The sequence below is a fragment of the Chaetodon trifascialis genome, chromosome 20 (assembly GCF_039877785.1).
Source record: "Chaetodon trifascialis isolate fChaTrf1 chromosome 20, fChaTrf1.hap1, whole genome shotgun sequence".
Lineage (NCBI taxonomy): Eukaryota > Metazoa > Chordata > Actinopteri > Chaetodontiformes > Chaetodontidae > Chaetodon > Chaetodon trifascialis.
The window spans coordinates 7,731,064-7,750,714 of record NC_092075.1 but is presented as its reverse complement, the minus strand read 5'-3'; the positions used below and the strand labels follow the sequence as shown (position 1 = coordinate 7,750,714).

At 44.0% G+C, this 19,651-nt stretch overlaps 1 protein-coding gene across 7 annotated transcripts in view; it reads left to right on the top strand.

The window, feature by feature from the left end:
* The first annotated feature begins 1,577 nt into the window (after window positions 1–1,577).
* sema4d (sema domain, immunoglobulin domain (Ig), transmembrane domain (TM) and short cytoplasmic domain, (semaphorin) 4D) overlaps window positions 1,578–19,651 on the top strand; it is a 41,217-nt gene continuing 23,143 nt past the window's right edge. For 3 of the 7 annotated variants that reach the window (XM_070988720.1, XM_070988719.1, XM_070988715.1), the window contains exons 1-2: window positions 7,199–7,494; window positions 11,465–11,578. In XM_070988720.1, coding sequence (XP_070844821.1) covers window positions 11,541–11,578 — 38 coding nt within the window. In that variant the 5' untranslated portion in view covers window positions 7,199–7,494; window positions 11,465–11,540. Of the gene's footprint in view, window positions 1,623–7,198; window positions 7,495–11,418; window positions 11,579–19,301; window positions 19,361–19,651 lie in introns of those variants that run through there. The other 4 variants (XM_070988718.1, XM_070988723.1, XM_070988716.1 and 1 more) reach the window with 4 other exon arrangements.

Here is a 19,651-nt window from a genome sequence, read left to right as displayed (position 1 = left end):
ATGAAAATAAACAATTTGTAGTACAGCTGATGATGCCGAGGAGTATTGGCATATTTAAGGATACGGCCTAATTCTTCCGTGTTGGAGTTAAAGGACGTGATAGACTTACTGCAGCTCAGCACGGACAGGTAAATGGCTCAACATTTGTTGTTCAGTGAGCCCACAAAGCAGCCACAGAGGTAGACTGCGACGCTGTTCTGTCGTCCACCAGAAGCAATCTGTCTTGTACTCAAAGATGGTATTGTATTCAGCCTGCAGTGCCATGGAAAGCCCCTCTCCCTCCTCCTCTGGCCTGCACAATGAGACAAGGGTCAGCCTGTCTTTCCTCCACTGTGTTTTTGATTCACTCCTCCTTTAGGAAAATGTTGTATAAACTTTGACCTCCAGCAGTGACCTTTTAAACCCACTGGCCCAACCTCCAGAGTCCCCTCAGCTAAAGGTTTAAGGTAACTGACTCTTCAGTGGGGCTGTAGCTCGCTGCCACAGAGGACTCTGAGGTCATGTCCTCTGACATGCTTCTGGAAATCTGTAGGATTTAATGACACAACAAGAAGTTAACATTATATGACTGCACGTGTTGTTTGAGGCTGATCTGATATTCTGTTAAACTAGATTTACACAAAATGTGACTGCTTTTGACAATATATTTAATTTTTTTCAGCAGATTCTGAGCAGCTATGTAAAAAATAAAATGTGAAATATTTCTGTCTTTTTTAAATATGCACAAAATTTCAGAGTTTGGTTGTTGGCTAGTCAGCAATTTGGGGGATTACTTTTTCTAATCCTGGACACAGCCCTACATGACATGAAAAGAAAGGTCACTGAGAAAAAGACAAATAAAACACCATATTGCATTATAGTGTGTCACTCTTTAGTAGTTGTCTATTTTGGCTTCAGCAGTGGTGGAAGAAGTATTTGGCGCCTTTACTGGGGTAAAAGTGGCAAAACCACAACATAGAAATACTCCATTACAGGTGAAAGTCATGCATTCAAACTTTGAAATGGTAAAAGCAAAGCAGAATGGCCATTTTTAGAGTGTCATATTATTAGATTTATATCATTACCGAAAGGTGCATTAACATAGAAATTCTTTTAAATGTTGTAGCTGGAGGAGGTAAAGCTAATTTTAACTACTTTAAAAACTTAAATGATAATAATAATGCATCATTTTTCATAGTGTGACACATGTTTTGTATGAATAAAACAAACTTTAAACCACCTTAACCAGCTGCAACACTGAACACATGAATGAATTTAGAACACTAATCTAATAATTTCACACATTAATCTGGCATTGCAGTAATTTCACTTTTGGTACTTAAACTATTTTGATGCCTATCCTTGAAATTCTGGCTGCAGGACTTTTACCTGTAACAGAGTATTTGTACTGCAGGAAAAGTTGTGAGTACTTCTTCCACCTCTAGGTCTCTCACCGCCACCTCCTCCTCCCCCTGCACCCTCCCCCCTGTCTGTTGATATCACAGCCCGGAGAGGTTTGAATGCAGTCGGCCGCCATGCTGCGCTGAGAGGGAGCGACACGCCAAACTTTGTCACGCTGCTGCTGCCGCTGCATCGACGCTCATCTCCGAGCTCACCGGGACAAAGAGGAAAACTTCTCAACGGTGAGTTGCGCCATCCGGCTTCCCGTCGGCGCAGAGCTGAAGCCGCTGAAAGTTCCGTCGGGACTTTATTTCTACTTCAAATTCACTCATTTCAGCCTGTGCCCTGCTGGTCGTATTCATGCGTGCTGTCGCGGACTTCGGGCTCAGCTGCACTTGTTGCTCTGCAGCCCGATGAAACCTCCATCGGCGTTAATATTCCCTTTTTTGCGCTCTTTCGTGTGTTGACTGCGCGTAAAAGTTGTAAATTCATTCACTGCGACGTTTCAAAGCCGAACTTGCGCAAAAAAACATGAATAAATAAGATGTTAGCGGACGACTTGTCGCGCAAAGGAGTCCACGTAGTCGCTGTCAGCTGTCCTTGAAGCGCAAAATAACTCGTAAATATAAGATTACGCGTCCGCCAGCCGTGCTCACACAAATCTTTTTAAAGATTAAACTCCCCTTGCACTTTCAAAATGCCATTCTGGCACCCAGAGGTCACTCGGGGGGTCTCTAGCGTTGGCATGCATAAATCAAGGGTGCTCTTTCACCGCAATAACAAAAGACTTTTATTGACAGCACTGGGACGCACATCCACGTAACCACAGTTTATATGAAGACTGGTTGGAGCATCCGGCTGCCAGCGTGCACTGCTCTGTCTCTCAAGGTGTGTTTGTGGAGCTTTTGTGCCAAAACAGGAGGGCAGTCCGCTGCAGCTGGGCCTCATCAGCAGATGCTCGTAAACCTTTCACCTGCATGCACGTCTCGTCTTATCTGCTGGGAAGATGTGCGGACCAGAGGGCGTAATAAGAAGTTATGGAGCTGCTGTCTCCTCTCAGCGTTTGCCCTCTGGCCTGGCGAGCTGAAGTCTGTGTGGGACTCCTCTTGGCTCTTTGCAGTATAATTCAAAGGACACCATCATCACTGTGCGCCTTCCCTTAGCCGCCTCAAACCCTCAAATCAAGCTCAGGCTTTTGAGCTGCTGAAGGAGAGACAGAGGCCCTCAGGAGCCCCAGTTCTTCTGTGTATGACTTCAGATCAAAGCTGAAACGATTCATCGATCAGTTGATTGAGGGGAAAATGAATCTGCACCTATTTTGAAGCAGTGAATGCCAGCTGAATGATTCCAGCTTGTCAGCTGTCTTCTATCATAGTAAACTGAATATTTTGGGGTTTTGGACTGCGGGTCAGCTGCTTGTAATATGACCATTAAAGTAAACTGGACTGGGTTTGCAGCTAGCTGTTATTTTCATCATTGATCTATCTGCCAATTTGTTTTTCAATCAGTGAAGCATTTAGTCCATAAAATGTTAGAAAAAGGAGAAAATTGGTCGTCAAAATTTTGCAAATGGCTTCATGCTGTTTGTTTTGGTCCAAAAAGCAGTTCAGAGCCCAAAGATATCCAACATACAATCATAGAAGAGCAGAAAATATTTACATTTAAGCTCGATTCAGTGCATTTTTGCTCAGAAAACAACTGAATGATACATTTCTGCTCATTAAATCCTTTAATCAACTAATTGTTTCAGCTCCACAACCATTAATTAAGTAATTTTTCATGCAAAATGCCATAAGTTTGACGTAGGACTGCAGCTAATGGTTATTTCTATTATCTGCTAGTCCAAATTGACAACTTCAAATGTTTATCCAAAGTCTACAACCATCATGTAAGAAGCTGGAACCATCAGTTTTCCTTGAAAAATTACTTGAATTAGTTGCCTGGTGATTAAATAGTCTTTCAACTCTGTATTGATTAATTGTTTAAGTAATTTTTCACGGTAAAATGCCAAATGTTTGATGGTTTCAGCCTCTCATGTGAGGATTTGTAGCTTTTCCTTGTCCTCCATTGTAGTAAACTGAACATTTTGGGGTTTTTAGTTGAATTTATGTGAAGACGATTGCAGAGTTTTCTTTCCCACATGCTCTTTATGTCATATAAGCTCATAGGAAATGCATGCATGAATGAATGCCCTTCACTTAAGAGCAAAGCAACGCCCCTCACATAATATACAGGCTTACTTTACTTTACATTGCATAAGCACTGTGGAATTTTGGACCATGCCAGCTTTTTAATTTGTCCCTAAATGCAGCTGTTGTGTTTTCTAAATCTGTTTTCCGTAGCTTCGTTAGCGACATTAACCACCCCCGCCTCTCCTTCCTCTTCGCTCAGCGTTTCACCAAACTGCATTGGCTGTGACATCCCTTCCCTCGCGGCCTCAATAAGTAATTCTTCTGCCTCATCGAGTTTGATTCCACAGGTCCTCGGCTGGGTCATATCAGGCATGAGGGCAGTCGCCCGGATCTTGTCAATATGATAGGCTGGCTGGCGCTTCAGTGGCACCCGGGCAAGCCAGAAACATGTCAGCCAGACCCTCAGGGGGGCCCGGAGAACTAGCCAGAACAGGATATTGCAGTGCGATCATTCACCAGCACCAGACAAATCATTAAACCAGTGGCTGCGTGCTGCTGAGCTGCTCAGGCATTTTCTGTCAGTCAGTCTGACTTTCCCTCAGGTTACAGGTTCTGTTTATGTTGTAAGCTTGTTATTGCCTCTTGCAGGTTTTGGAGTTGCCATCAGGAAGAAGGTTAAATACGGGAGATTTGTTATTTTGCTATACCTGCTTTTTATGGGAGGAAGCCTTTGCACACATGTAATTTTCCTATTTTAAGAAAGCCAATTAGTCTATTTTTAACACGTGTGTGTGTGTACGTGTCTAATTTGTTGAAATTGTGTTATATAGAGGCTGAACTGCCTTTAAGTTGCTCTTTTTCCCACATTCATTGGAAGCACAGGATTCACATGTGCTAAATGAAATTACACAGGACGCTCTTGCTTGTTAATGATAACGACACATAAACACACAAGCCCGTCTTTAGATTCCAGTTTTTTGTTTTTTTTTTATAATCAATTTAAAATGGGTGGGAAGGGAGGATTCAGTCGGGACCTGCGTGGCTGAAAGAGAGCTTTGTTTTAAACTTGAACTTTGTGCAGAAATGGCACTTGTTTTGGATGACAGGGGTTATTTACTTGGATGCCTTGTTTGGGTTTCAGCACCGGCCCTGGCCGCTTGTCAAATCTCTCTCTTGTAAAAGGTTGGAAATTGGTTCTTGCTGGAGCGTATCCAGAGTTGCGTCTAGGAGCTCACATTAAGCACACACGCTGCGTTTGTGTGTCGCTCCTCAAATCCAAATGACGACCACCTCAAAGGAGACCCCGCTTTAAGAGATGTCACGTTCCCTCACATGCCTGCAGCGAGCGGCTGTCAGGTAATTGAATGAACTGGTAATGGGTTTGAGGGTGACCATTCATGAGACTTCAGGGGCTTTCTTCGCGTCCCCTCTGCTGGGTTTGGGCGTCAGCCAGCTCCTGTGGTAGAACAGGCTGCAATACCTGCAAATGGATGTGGGCTGAAGGACTCCACCTCCTGCTGTGGAGGGCACTGTAAAAGGTGCTACGTCTTTGACACAGACACATACTGCTCCCTCCTGCTCATTAGCAATCTAATTATCAGGAGTCTCCAGGCAGCCGAGTCAGCAAATAAGACCTTCCTACTTTAAAAAATACGCACTGCATGCGAAGAGATGAAACATGACAACGATAGCGACCTTTTCGCACGAGCCTATTGGATGTCACAGTTTTAGGAAACAAGGTCGGCGAGTTTGATGTATGACTTGCAGCGGCTTCATTGTTTTGGTCCTGCAGGAGTTAAAGGGCAGGGGTCAGGGGCCAGTCTGCGGTGCTCTGATGTTGAGGTGTGCTGTGCTGGATCTGTGCAGCAGACATCTGGGACAACCCCCACCTCCTTTTGAAATGCACAAACACAAACCTCCCCAGCCACACCCAAGTACCCCAACACCCCTCGGGCTGGAATAATTTCCTATTGGCAAAGCGAGAAGCATCTGGCTCCATATCAGCGGCAGACAGTGGCATGTGCAGGCACTTTATGTGTGTGCTGGTGTGTTACCGGCCATGCATAATGCATCGCTGCATTCCAGAGACGTCTCGGCAAAATTGTCTTGTGATTGAATGGTGGTTTTGAATCCGTCAACACTGGACGCTAAGCTTGGTTTCCTGCTTTTTGTTGTTTGGCATGTTAGATAAGAATGAAGGTGAAGAACAGTCCGCACCCTTCAAGGCTAAGTTGTTTTAGCGCTTTTCATCGGCCAAAAGTAGTTCTAGTGTTAGCATCCGCAGCAAAGCAGCCATTTATTTGTTTGAAAGCACTGGCAGTAATTGCATTCATAAAAACTGTACAGGAAATCTGTTAAGATTTCCCAAGATGCTACACCCACAGCTATGAGTGATTTTTGCTGAGAGTGCAGGAAGCTTACTGATGCATTGCTGCAGTGCTATTGACAGCTTACGTGATGTTTTGAAAAGGTTCCCAGCGTTGTGTTGCTGAGAGCAGGGAGCTGGAAGGGAATGGAGCGGGGAGCTCGCCTACATACAGTACATTCTGTTACTGTGGAGGATATCACTGTGTGACACAGCTGAACGGAGGGAGTGCTCTCTGTCTTTGTGCAACTTTCATCTGCAGCGAAGCGGTTCAGCGGTTAAATGCTCGGCAGCATTTGTTTTAATCGGTGAAAGTTTTGCATCAGGAAGATGTCGCATGACAAAGTTCATTTGCTCTCAGCAGATTTTAATCGGTTTATCAGCTTGTTGCCGCTCACTTTGTTTGGTGTTTGCATAGTGAGAAATAGTCCCAATGTCAGCGATCTGTTGCCTGAGGCTACAAACTGTCTTTACAGGTAGCCTGTGTGTCTGTCTGTGTGTGCTGCCAGTTAATTAGGTACAGCTAGGTAAAACTAATGCAGCAGTCCTGCCATGAACCATCAAGGTTGTAACACTCAGTTTTCTTGAAACTGTTTTCGAGAAGTGTTGTTTCAGTGTTTACAGAGAGCTGTTTCTATTATTTACTGTACCCTCGCTGATATAAATGGGTTGGAACATGATAATTTGAAACATCTCTCAGTATGATGCAACATAATTTAACAGCGCCACAAACTGCAGGCTCCAAAATAACCAGCAGTTATTTATACACCCCTCTAAAACGGTTTCAACAAAAGCTAAACATTATAAACTTCATGATGGGACGATTTATTGCCGGATTGTTGCATTAGGGTGCATTAGTTTTAGCTAGGCGTACCTAATAAAGTGGCTACTGAGTGTCCATCGCACAGGGCTAAATACAGTGCTGAGAGAGGGCAGCAGCTGGACCTGCAGACCCCATTCACTCCTTAAAGGAGAGGAAAAAAAACCATCCCCACAACAATAGACACACTCCCACAGACACACATACACACTATCCTAACCTCAACCCCCTCCCCCTGCTTCCCTCCCCTCACCCGCCACCCCAAGTTCCCCCTCCCCCTCCTCAGCAATTGTGTGCATTGATGCTTTCCAGAGGCGCGATCTCTGCGCTGTCGCTCTCTGCTGGCGTGCAGCGTTTGACGGGGGAAAGGCAACGCCGGGCGTTTCGTTAGACCCTCAGATGGAGACAGTCTGTCACTGACATGCGTTAAAGTGAAACAGACCTTTAAGAGAAGCACCGTCTCTCCACCCTTTGCAGCCTCTTGAGCTTTTTCTTTTTTTTGTAAGTGTTTATCGTGCAAGATAGAGAGAGAGAGAGAGAGAGAGAGAGAGAGAGAGGCAGAGGGAGACCAAAGGAGGGAGTGTGAGGGAGAAGGAGCATGACTGGGGAGCAGGGAAGGGAGGAGGTGACAGACTAGCCGTGCTGGATTATCAGTTTTTTTTTATTCTATTTTGCATCTGTCTTGTAAATCAGTGGTGACTTCCCCAGTAATAACAGTGTGACTGAGCCAGGCTGGAGGAGCCTCTCTGTCAGCGCTCTTCTCTCTCAGCCTGCAGGATCTTCCCACTCAGATTATGGTAAGATTCACGTCGCAAACAGCTCGCGTGAAGTGTGCTGACTGCTGCCGTCTCACGATGTCAATACCTTCTCCCTCTGTCGCGGCAGTCAGATATGTGTTTATGTTTACCTGGTGCAGCGCAGCCTCTGGTACGCTGCATGCTATTTTTACCAGAAGCTCATCTGGGAGGTGAATAATTCAGTGTTTTAATGATGCAGTGAGTGGGACTCTGCTGTGCCTTTGAGGAAATACCCACACAGATCACTGAGATTAGGCTGCATGGGCTAAGATTTGAAATGTGTAAAGAAGGGCAAGATTTTTGGTATTTTCATTTTTGTTTACAGTAAAGCTGGCAGTCAATTTACTGATTCGGCCATTTCACTCTGACTCATTTTAGACCTGAATTTTGGCCAGACTGGTCGTGGTTTGAAGTGATGGTCGACAGATACAGGTTAGTCAATGACTGATCCATATTTGGAGAGCAGGGCAGCTAATGGCTGATATTTAATGCTGATATCATGTTGTTGTTTTTTGCATGTGATAAAATGTAAAAACTTAGTAATACTAACAAATGAGACACAATTGCTGAACTTAAATAAGCATTTATTTAACACTAATGTTATCTGTATTGTCACCGTTTGCTTAAGTAGATCTGCAGTCTGTCTGCAGTGAACGTGTTTTATATAAAAAATGTATCAGCTAAATGAATGTCGGCAGGTAATCACACAACAAGTGAATGTAAAATAAAGTTTGAGTGCCTTTAGCAGCAGTATTTATCAGCAGACAGCATCTTCTTACTGAAAGAGAGTGAAAATTCCTCTACTTGCCTAACAGATAAACAGTGTTGGTGCACCCAGCAGCATCTCTTTGTTTCTGGCCACAATGAAACTTTAGTTCACAGTAATGTATTATTCACTCGAACACAGAAAAATATTTGAAAATAAAAAATGTCTGTTGTCTCTGACGTATCTGCATCTACATTTTTTGCTAAATTGGCCTCATGAGCGCAGACACTGAATGATAGCGATTAGCTCAAAATGCCAGATATTGGACTGATTAATCGGTCTGTCACTAGTTTGAGGAGCAGTTCGAGAAGGATCATGACGTTTGAGTGATTGTCTCAAAGATCCAGCTTACATACCATCAAATAGATTTCAGTACTGGATATTGTACTAATATTCTGGTCAGATGTTGTGCAGGTTCAGCAGTTGCGCAGTCCAATTTCTCTCATGGTTGCCGTCAGCGGATCAGTTCTAACCTGTTTTGATATTCCTGCAGTGCAACTTCACATATTGTGGCTAAAACTGCAGTCTTGAGACTGAACTTCGCTTCAGAACAGAGCAGCGAGTGTGACTGTGCAGAAAGGCTGATTAAAGCAAATACAAGATCAATATCATCGCACCGTGTCTCCCCCAGGAAAGCGTTTGTCGTCAGGTGGCTGGCTGCTGTTAGGAGTCTATAAAGAGCGAGTGGCATTGCCCTCCCAGCTTGGACATTTTCCTTCATCATGCCACACATTGCTCTCCTTAACTGGGCATTGAAACACTTGGGAAAAGATGCTTGCTTTGATTGTTTGTGAGTGCTGGGCTCAGGTAGATCAAAGCTAGCTGATATGTCTTTTCAAGTGCTATCACTCCACTTCAAAGAGCGCTGTTCATCTGGCTCTGAGTAGGTCTGTATCTCCGCTGTGCTCCGGTGCAAACCACCATCTGCTATCATTCACGTGACCTTTTTGAAACCACCAGCTGCAAATTTCTTGGAGCACAGTTCGACTGCTCCTTCTCCTTCACTGCATTCAGTAGTATCGAACGCCAGCATCCAGGCGCTGTATCATTGTCTGCGTGAGAAGGCAGGAGTTTAATTCGGGGTTTCGGGTAAGGAACTCCTGGCTTTGCAGGAAAACTACATACACCATCTCAACAGTGAGCATGGGACGTTTTTCACATAAAGCTCTCATACCACACTGTGCAAAAGCATAGACTCTTGCGTATTTCAAGAATGCAGCAAGGAAACATCAATTGGAAATATACACATTGTGCTTCTGGAGAGCGAGGCTGTGACATTTGATCCATTGCATTCTGGTGTACACTCGCCCCTTTTGAAATTGAGAATTTGGCCGATAACCCTGCGCCGTCACCCTCATTCATTCACTCAAATTTGGAGTTTTTCTCCTTTCGAAAATATTTTCCAGAAACAAAGTCGCTGAGAGACCAGAGGAAATGGAACTAAAGTGATTACGGGAGATCACTTGGGTGTATACGGCTAATGCCTGTTTCTGCACTGCAGACAGACAGTCGGACCGAAGTCCAGTGAGCTGCTTTTAGACGGGAAAATGAAAGAGACGGGCTGACTGGTAAACAAATGCATTTGCTCATCAGTTCAAGTTCGGGTCTGATGGGCTCTGGAAAAGGTTCAAGAAAAGCAGGGAAAAGGAGGCACATCAGCCTGCTGAGCCGTGGTCCCCTCGCTGCTGCTGGCTGGCTCCGAGGCTGCCGCTGTATGTCTGGGTTTAGGGCTGATAGGATTGGGTGGGGTGGAGAGTCCCTACCTCCACTCCTCTGTCTCCCTCCAGTTGTAGCTGACAAGGATAAAACCATTAAGTCCTCTTTGGGTAATCAGCGTTGGATTATTAACTGGAGTAGACATGTATTTGAGGTAAAACATATGATTTTAAAAGCTTTCCTTTTCTGCTTCAGGTCTGTTATGTGTACTTTACTGTCTGTGAATTTGTATCTAACATTTATCTGCTTATAGAACCTAAATCCCACTCTGGCAGGCCGCAATCTGTGTTATTCCACCGTGTTAACACATAAGGGGGCATAATCTATGAATCTAGTATGCTGCTATCATAATCTTTTAAAGGCAGATAAGCTGAAGAGCCGGTGCCAGGTTTTGGTGGTTGCTCATCAGGCAGCGGGGACACAGGATGCGCCTCATCGCCTCATTAAAGTTTAAAAATCAGAATGCATGTGCATGTGGTGAACATCTGCTGATTTATGTGCAAATTCCCAAATATGAGAGGTTTGTTTTTATGGAAAAGTCATGCCATCTTTGTAAGTTGGAATCTTTATGATCTTTTGTATGCAAATGTGACGCTGGGCGACAATCGGCTGCACTGATCCAAAATTGTCATCATTGCTTTTTTGTCACACAATGCATTCCTCGTCTGTGACTGGATTCATACTGTCTGCTACCAGGAGGATTCCTTGGTGCCTCTATTTATGCTAGCTGGCTGGCTGGTTGGCTGCCTTGGTAACTATGGTAACAGTATCCCCCAGAAAGTTGGAGAGACCCGGCGTTTGCCAGGCTAATTGTGAGATAGTGAAGCATGTCTGCAAAGTTAGCTGTGCAGTCCCAGCCTGGGCGACGGCCTGTTGGGTGGATTTCTTTGTTCTCGCTGATTGACGTGATGCAGGAGCCGCCACGATAGAAGCGATCTGCTCAGACCTTTGTCATCAGTGAGCGTTGAAACGTCGAGCTAATTGGCCTACATGCACGTTGTGGAACAAAATAATGCACACGATTAATGCTAAAAAGACAAAATCACCATTACAAAGACTGTTATATGTATGTTAATAATATGCGACTCACAGTATGTTGTGCTCTTAATTATGAGTGTTTATCAGCCTGCTTTGATGCTTCTGTGTAGGAGTGTCTGGAACTGTAATTACACATTTCAGTAATTATTTGAGCCATTTCTCAAACATTTCCTGGTTCTTATGCCTCAGATGTGAAGATTTTTCTTTGTCATTTATGGTAGTAAATGGAATATCTTTGCATTTTAGGCAAATAAAACGAGCTTTTTGAATACATTGGCTTGTGCTGTGACAATTTTGGACATTTTATAGACAAAACAATTGATAATGATAATTGTCGTCAGTCGCAGCCTTGTTAAAGTCCAGGAGGTATTAAAATTACCTTGTCGACCTGCAGGTGTGAACGAATGATTCGCGTGAAACTAACGCTGCTTTTTCCCCCCTCCCTCGCAGACTGGTGTTGTGACAGCCCGCAGGCCTCTCCCTCAAGCATTTCCAACTGTGTGAAGACAAGTGAAAAGAAGTTTTAATGAATCAGTATTCGCTCGCCGACGCCATGACAGACAAGTAAGTGGTTTCTCTCTCTGAAGTGTGTTTGTGTGTGTTTGTGTGAAGAGCCTACTGTACTCTGGCCTTTGTTTACTGTCAAGTAAGAAGATGATGTTGTCTCTTGTGATGACTGTTCTCTCCTGGAAGTGTGTGTGTGAGTGTGTTTCAGTGCAGGACTGGAGGAGAGTCTGGGGGGTTCTGATAGCACAGAGAGAAGCGTGTTGTGTTGGGGGGATGGGGGGGACGTGTTGGGATAAAGACAGCCTGTTTTGCCCCTGAAGACGTGTAACATTTGCATCAGGGCTGATTTGCATCCTCGTTCACTGTGCTGGTATGTTGCTGCTGCTGTTAGTTGGTCTTTATTTCCCTGACAAAACACATTTAAAGGGTTTGAGCCTTTGCTGTACTACCTCTTCCTTTCACTCCTTGTTTGTATTCTTCCCCTTTTTTCTTTTTTTTGTGGCTCCTTCTTCATCTTTTCCCTTCCCCCTTTTGGTTGTGGACCTGTCCTCTCTGCTCCCTATCTCTTTTCTCTTTTTGTCTCTTTTGTCAACTTTGCCTTTGTCTCTCGGTCCGCCGTTTGTTGGATTTTTATCTATAGAGGTTGGAGAATTTGGGTGCAGTAAGCAAAATAATCTGCTGTCAGCGTTCATAATAAGCGGAATAAGTGGTGCAGGCCAGTCAGCTGAAAGGGATAGGCGCAAAACACGGCGAAGGCCAAACAAGGCCAGGCCTATTATGTGCTTGAGTTACAGAAAATGAAAGGGGCAGTTTAAAAAAAAAAAAAAAAAGTGTGGCCCGCAATGAAATAGAAGAAACAGGTTGTTTTTAGAATGATGAATCATTGTGATCATGGATGCTTGTGCAGGAAGAGGTTTGTATGCATGCATGCAGAAAGCACCCAGGGTGGTGTTGGTAGATGAAATGAGGCTGATGTGATTCAGTGTACTTATTGCTAATGCACCTGTTGACCCCTTTGAGAGCAAAGAGAGAGCGAAGGGGGGAGGTCTCATGAGTCACTCAGTCTTTCTATGAACCAGCCCTCAGGGTAGCTCCCCTGGCTAATGCCAGCATGCTTTAATGTCACCATAAAATATCATGCATCAAGCTGGTTGGTAGCGCTGGATAATGCTATATTTCCCCAAAGGGGAATTTATCTTGCAAATTAGAAGGCTGCACCGTTTCAGCTGTTCTCATAAGGATGCATTGCAATTTTTTTTGCAGAGCCAGACATTCAGGCTTGGAGTGTTTAAGTGTTTTGGATGCAACATGAAGGAAAAACATGAAAAATATGTTCTTGGAAACCTTTATTTTTGAAAACAAGATGCAGCAGTATTTTTCTTTTTATAAGGCTCTGCTGGACCAGATGAAGTCAAGTGAAGGTTGGGAGTTTCTAAGTAAGTGATGATGTTGTTGACAAGCTGTCCCATTGGATGAAAGGTATCCCAGCAACCAGAAAGGGGCAAAAGGGGGGAGGGTGGTAACTTAATTGTGCGCTAGATGCTAGTCCGTGTTGTCGGATGATTGTTCGTCGGGGAAGAATGATAAATGTTAACGCCGAAAGGAAGTGAGGGGAGAAGTTGGAGGACGTGCCCCCCGACAGTGACAGCGAACAAAGCCCCCCTCAACATGGGACTACTTAAGATTCATACAAAGGCAGAAGAAGACAGCCACTTATTTTCTCTCCAACACACACAAACACACACAAATACCCCCTTTTTCTTCCTCCATGAGCAAACATTTACACATAGCGGGATATCAGTGGACATTCCTTCAGATATGTGCATTCCAGTTGGTATTCCCAGATACACGCTAGCCTGCAGATACATCATTTTCCAGCTAAGTGCGTCTAACCCTCAAGTGCACAATCTTTCCATGTGTGCAGTAAAAGATCTCTGCGTCTGTGTTTTCCATGCAGATGTTGCAGCAAATGCACTCTCGCCTCCTCAAAAATGAACATGTTTCAATTGCAGGATTTTAAGTTCAGCCTCCTGTTTTTGTACCAGGATGCTCTGGGCTGAGGAAAGTTTCTAAAGCCAGATTTGCGCCGTAGTGCTTGTAGACGGGGATTCTTTCTGTTGAAATTCAAGCCTGCGTAATCCTCTTCAACACACTGCTTTTTGTGTCTGTGTGTGCGCGCGTGTGTGCATGCATGTGTGTATGCAAAAGTACAGAGTCCACGCGCCCTCCAACCAGGATTTGAATGAGCAGGAATTTCACCTAGTTGTTCTTTTTCTTCCCCTTTTGAAATGATTTGCAGCGGGGTTCGCTGTATTGCATCATATCTGAAAATAGGACACAAAGACAATGCCCTGAATCCAGAGAGAATGTGTCACCTGACAATAGAAAAAAAGTGTTATTTTGAATAAGTAAGTGTAAAACTCTCCGCTGTGCATCGCGCCTTCAAATGGGCGCGTCCGTTCTTTAGGGAAAACACAAAGGAAGATGGAAGGACGTGTTGTTCCTGAAGCCCTCAAACCATACGTTCATGTTTCTTTAAGCAATGCTTCCATCCTCCTCCTACTCATATCTCCTCGTTCTTCTTTGTCTTCTCTCCTCTGCCGCTGTATGCATTTGCACGCTCGAATATCCTCTCTCATAGCAAACCCAGTTTTCTTTCTCTTCCTCCGTCCCCCTTGTCTTCCCTCCCTCCCCCACCTGTGGTTGGTGCACGCTGACAGTCCTGTCAGAGACTTGGGATGTTTATAGATGGACAGTAAGGGTGACTGCACAGATCTGAATGAGCGTGCGTGTGTGTGGTGGGGGCTTTTACTGGAATGACCACCCTGTCATATAGATGAGAGGCCTTTCCCAGCCTGCTGTGTATCTGTTTGCTTTGTGTATCTGTATCAGTCAAAGTCCCACATGCGTGTGTATTCATGTCAGCCTCAGGGGAGAAAAGACCAGAAGCTTGTTAAGAGCTTTTCTAACTGTCACTATCTCAAAGCTGCGACATGTACGCTTGTCAGAAACCTGTTCCCAAATGTTTGATCAGAAGTTGCACCTTGAATACAAGAATCGGTTGTGAGGACGTGTTTAACAGACGTGCTCTTTTCTTGTCCAATCTGCAGCCTGATTGTATATTTGTAGATTGATTATTGCATTTTTCCAGCTCTCCAACGAGCACCTGAATGCAACTGTTTTTTAAGTGGCCTTTGCTCTGAACTGCATCACCACGCGATAATGATACTGACGTGCTGAAACATTGTAAACATTATACCTGCTCAGCGTCAGCATGTTAGCATTGTCATTGTGGAAATGCTAGCTTGCTGGTGGCAGCAGTTTAGCTCAAAGCACTGCTGAGTCTTCAATGAATGGACACCTACGGCCCAGAAGGGGCTCTTAGACATTCAGCCCATTTATGAGGTGAGACTGAACTTTTAAGAAAATAAAAAGCCAAAAGCTGACAGTGCCTGGACCTGTGGCTAAATAAAGATTGACTGATGGATTAGGTTGCAATTAACATTTCATATGAAGGCTTCCTGATACAATGAAATAGATTCGCCAGTGTTGTAAGACAGAGGGTACTGAGAGAGTTGTGGTGGTCATGAGATACTGACCAAAGCTCTTTTTATCAGCCCGGGGGAAAATCAGATGTCACATTAGAGTGAGCTCAATAGCCCATCCTGTCAGTATGTTTGCCATAGGCTGGGTTTCTGAAGTAGAGCCTATTAATAAATTTGTTCTGGCTTGAAGACTCTTTAAAAGGCCAGTCCTCATTCAAGTCCACTCATCAATTAAAAAACTCAGACCCGTGACATCTCCACTTCCTCTCTGTGCCCTCTCCAGACCACTGTGTCACCGAGGGCGTGGTTTGGGGCACCGTGGGTCCGCACCCAGACTCGACACCCTCTCAGGACTCGGTGAATGGAGACGTTAAGACGTGGTGTCATTTGGATTCGTGGGCGCATGGTAAAAAGTCTGTATCAGCTGTCACAGGGTTTTGTAGGAGCCGAGGGAAGCCAAGTCAAAGTGCTTCCTGAGGATGTCGAGGGGGATGCACCCTTTGGCCTACAGCTCATCAATCTTACCCAACTGTCATCTTCTCCCAGCGCTCCATTGATGCTGTCAGAGGAGGGCGAGAGGCAGGGACTCGTCGCGTCGTGTATTTGTGCTTGCTTGCATATGAAGAGTGAGAGTCTGGAGGAAGATGGAAAAACACAGGATGAAACATTGCGCATATTGAAGGACTGCGCTGTCTTAAAGTAATCATCTTGAAGATTATCATTTAAATAAATGTCTCTTAAGTCGCAATCTGTCACAGAATGAGATAACACAATGGTGGTTGAGTCTGTGGCCCACTGATGAAAGCATATGAAAGCTCTTGCATTTGCAGCGTTACATCGTGGGCGTCTGTGGCGACATTCCCAGAAAAAATGCAGTATCGAGTTACGGCTCATGCAAACTGATCATTTCCTACTGCCGCAGCTTCACATTAAAAGCATTTAACACAAAGTTGACATTTAATAAAAAGTAGTCAGAGGAAATGTAATGTTTGTCAGTGAGATTAGCACGACAGCTGTCATTCATCAAAAATACCTCTATAAACAAGACAACGGTCGTTTTTGGCCTTTTTTGACAGTGGATTAGTTTGAAATATTGCAGGGAGTAATGGAACAAGGAACCACAATGAGCTGCTGGATGAAGAGCTTGTGGGCAACAGGCTGCACACCTCCAACTTCTCAGCGAGGTCACCGGCTCCTGTCACTGTTCCCTGCTGTCTGCAGACTCATGACATGTGCAGCATAACATCAGATCACAGATGCTGCAGCCACAGTTTGTTTTATCGCCCCCAGATTTATGTGACCTGTCATATTAAAGAGCATTTGCTGTTTCCACCAGTAACCACAGGTGCTGTCAAACCAACCAGGACCAAAGTCTTAAAGATTACATCTTTAAAGTGGCTACACAGTGCTGTCAGGCATGGCTCGTGACCTTGATCAAAGCAAATTACCATCCTCTGTGGCTTTGGGAAACTGATGGTAACCTTGAAACTGATCTGAAATGAAATGCTATTATTCACGGTCAGCCAAAACTTTTACTTGAAGACAGAATTGCAGCAAATCTTAATACGGATAAGCACGCAACCTATTCATTACAGACTGCTGTGGTCACAGTTTATTGATGTGAAATCTGAGTAAAGACAGTAACATACAGTTAATGTTCATGCACATCCAAAGCTTTTTTTTTTTTTTTTTTTTTCTTAATATGATCTGTTGTAAGTGATCTGCCCACAGTTGTAGTCTGGTGTGTATCATCTCTGCTTAACATAATCTGATTATTCTTTTATACAGGGGAGCAGGGGGCCTGCATTACAGTGGCTTACCCCACCAAGCAAATGCTAATGAATCTGCATATTTGGGTTGATTTGGGTGACCTGAATTCAGTTGTCTGGAAGATTTGTCTCCTTGTTCTGGGACACCATTTGTTGCTTTGCCTGCAACATCTACTCTGACATTTTCAGTCTGTTATCGTGGGATTTTACTGACTTTTTGTTCATCTTTATTTAGTCAAAGATAAACTGAGGTCGGAAGTAGAGATAATTTTGCATTGATTCTCTGTTAAAAGTGCTATTAGAGGTTACAAGCTTAACTACAGTCAAGGTAAAGTAAATATATAAGTCCATGTTTTCCTCTCAGAGTTAGATTGGGGACTGTGGGAATAAAGCTGGTGTACTTGTGCAGGGAGAATGTATTCAGCCTTGTTGTAAAGGTTTTCACTTTGTTCAGGGAAGCAGTCTAAAGGAACAGACTGGAAAGTTGTGTGAATGGAGGCCCAACCATCTGGCACAATGGCAATAAGACGATTTCTACTTTCCCTCCATTTCGACTTATGAAATCTTGTTTTCATGCACTGGAAACAAAAGCAAAAGAATTTTTCCAGCTGACTGTTCTGTTTCTGCTGATGCAGATTATTCCCTAAAGTCTTTGTTCTCAGTTTGATTCATTAGTGATGCACGACTCCAAAGCCCTGAAAACCTATTTCCTCAATCGACCTCTTTTTGTGGAAGATGTGGTCCTACATGAGGAGTTTTGGTTGTTTTCAGCTGAGAGTTTTCTGTTTTTTTGCTGTTTGTTTGTTCTCCTCAGTGGTTTAGAGTGAGCAGGTTTGAGCTACTTCTAAGCACCAGTTAGGATTTAGCTTTGTTTGAATCAAAAGCTGATGATCTTCTGTCAATCAGACATAATCAAACCACACCGACACCATCCTGATGGAGCAGATTAGCTTAACTTTTAGTGTTAAACTCTTTATAAAGAATAACTAAGGATGCTTTTAAGCCATGCTGGTTGGAAGAGTTGGAGGATAAGATGATCTTTTATTGATCCCCCAGTGGGGAAATGTGGGTCGTACAGCAGACAGAAATAAGTACAGATGAATAGAGAATTTAAAAATGAATAAAATAAGAGGAGAACAAAATCTGTAGTGATGGCAGGGTCAGACGGTCTGTGACATTTCATCAAGCGCTACCAACAGATTAAAGTCTTCATTTATCCAGTGGAATATCTCCACATTTATCACATGAACTGGACAACATTTGGTTCAACGCCATGGCCCCGTGGGGTGAACATTTGTGGTTTTGGGCGAAATGGCTGCACAGGTAATTGGTTCACACCTTCATGTTTCCCTAAGGATGGAATTGAGGTCATGTTGGGTCACAGTCAGCTCAAGCTTGTTGGAGTTGCAGCGAAAGTAGTCAATCACCAGAAAGTTTGAATGATTTTGATTATTCAATAATTGTTTTTAGTCATATTTCAGTAAAAAAAAAAATGCTAATAAATTTGCTGGTTCTCACCTCAGCTGTGAGGATTTGAGGCTTTTCTTTGTCTCATGATAGTTAACTGAATACCTTTAGATATTCTGCACACAAAACCTTGAATTGATCTGCAGATTAATCGAACAGAGCGGTCTGATGCAGACCTAAGATATTGTGAAGCACGTTTTCAGGGGGTTTAAAGGCAGAGAGGTCTTAATGACAAGTGGAGTAAAGTATTAAAACAATTGTCTCTGTATTCCTCTGTGAAATTGATCATCTTGTTATAAAATAAACGTTATGTAGATTTAAGGCTTGGCTGTGGCTGACCTCTCATGTGCAGGTATTTTGTGTGTCTTGGACTTGTATTCTCTTTTGCCGTGGTTGAAAGAGGTATCGAGAATTCTTTTTAATGCCTCTATGGTATCAGAGGTTGCAATTCTGGGATTATAACAACATTAATCTGCAGACAAGGCTGCCCACGGCTTTGCATGTAAGATCGCATATCTCAGACAGGCCACAGCGAACAGCCAGGCGTCTGTGATAGACGAGAAGAGGAAATAGATGCAGCAGTCACAGACCTCAGGTTCCTCTGATGGTATTCACACAAGACAAACTTCTCACCATTCATTTGTCCTTGGTTATAAAAAGTTAGTGCACGATCCTGACAGACATCATATGATGTCAGCAGCTTAGTGGCCAGAGGATATTTAAGTCACTATGTAATTGTTTTGTCCTTCCCAGAATGCTTACTTACCTCATGTGTGTGTGTGGGGATGACTGGATAAATGCGTGATATTCCTGTATGTTTTATTGTGCAACGTGTGTTTTCATTGATTCATCATATATGTCTAACCCTGGTCTAGACGACTAACCACACATACACACACTCAACATGCACGCACACCAACTCCTTCCTCCTTCCTGTCAGCACACACACGCCACATAACTGTCTTGTCTGATCTTTCTGTCTTCTCCCCCCCTCCCTAGCTTGAGGATTTTATAATTCTCTCCGGAAGAAGAGCGTCGCATCTTGTAAGGAGCCACAGGTCAGAAACTCTACTCCTCTCCCTCCCTCCCCCTCTTTTTTTTGTATCTGTGCAGACCGACACGGAGCTGCTCACGGGCCCGCATGCTTCAACACGAATGCTGCATGCTCCCCCCCTCCTGTAACCGCCTCAGGGCTTTATTTCTTTTACACCCCCCCCGCATGTCCACACCTGGGCACTCCGGCTCTGATTTGATCCCGCTTGGCTTTGGCGCTTGTGGTGAAAATCTTTTCCAATGATACTTTTCCTTTGTGGCCAGTCATTTTGTCATTTGCCTTCACCTTGTGATTT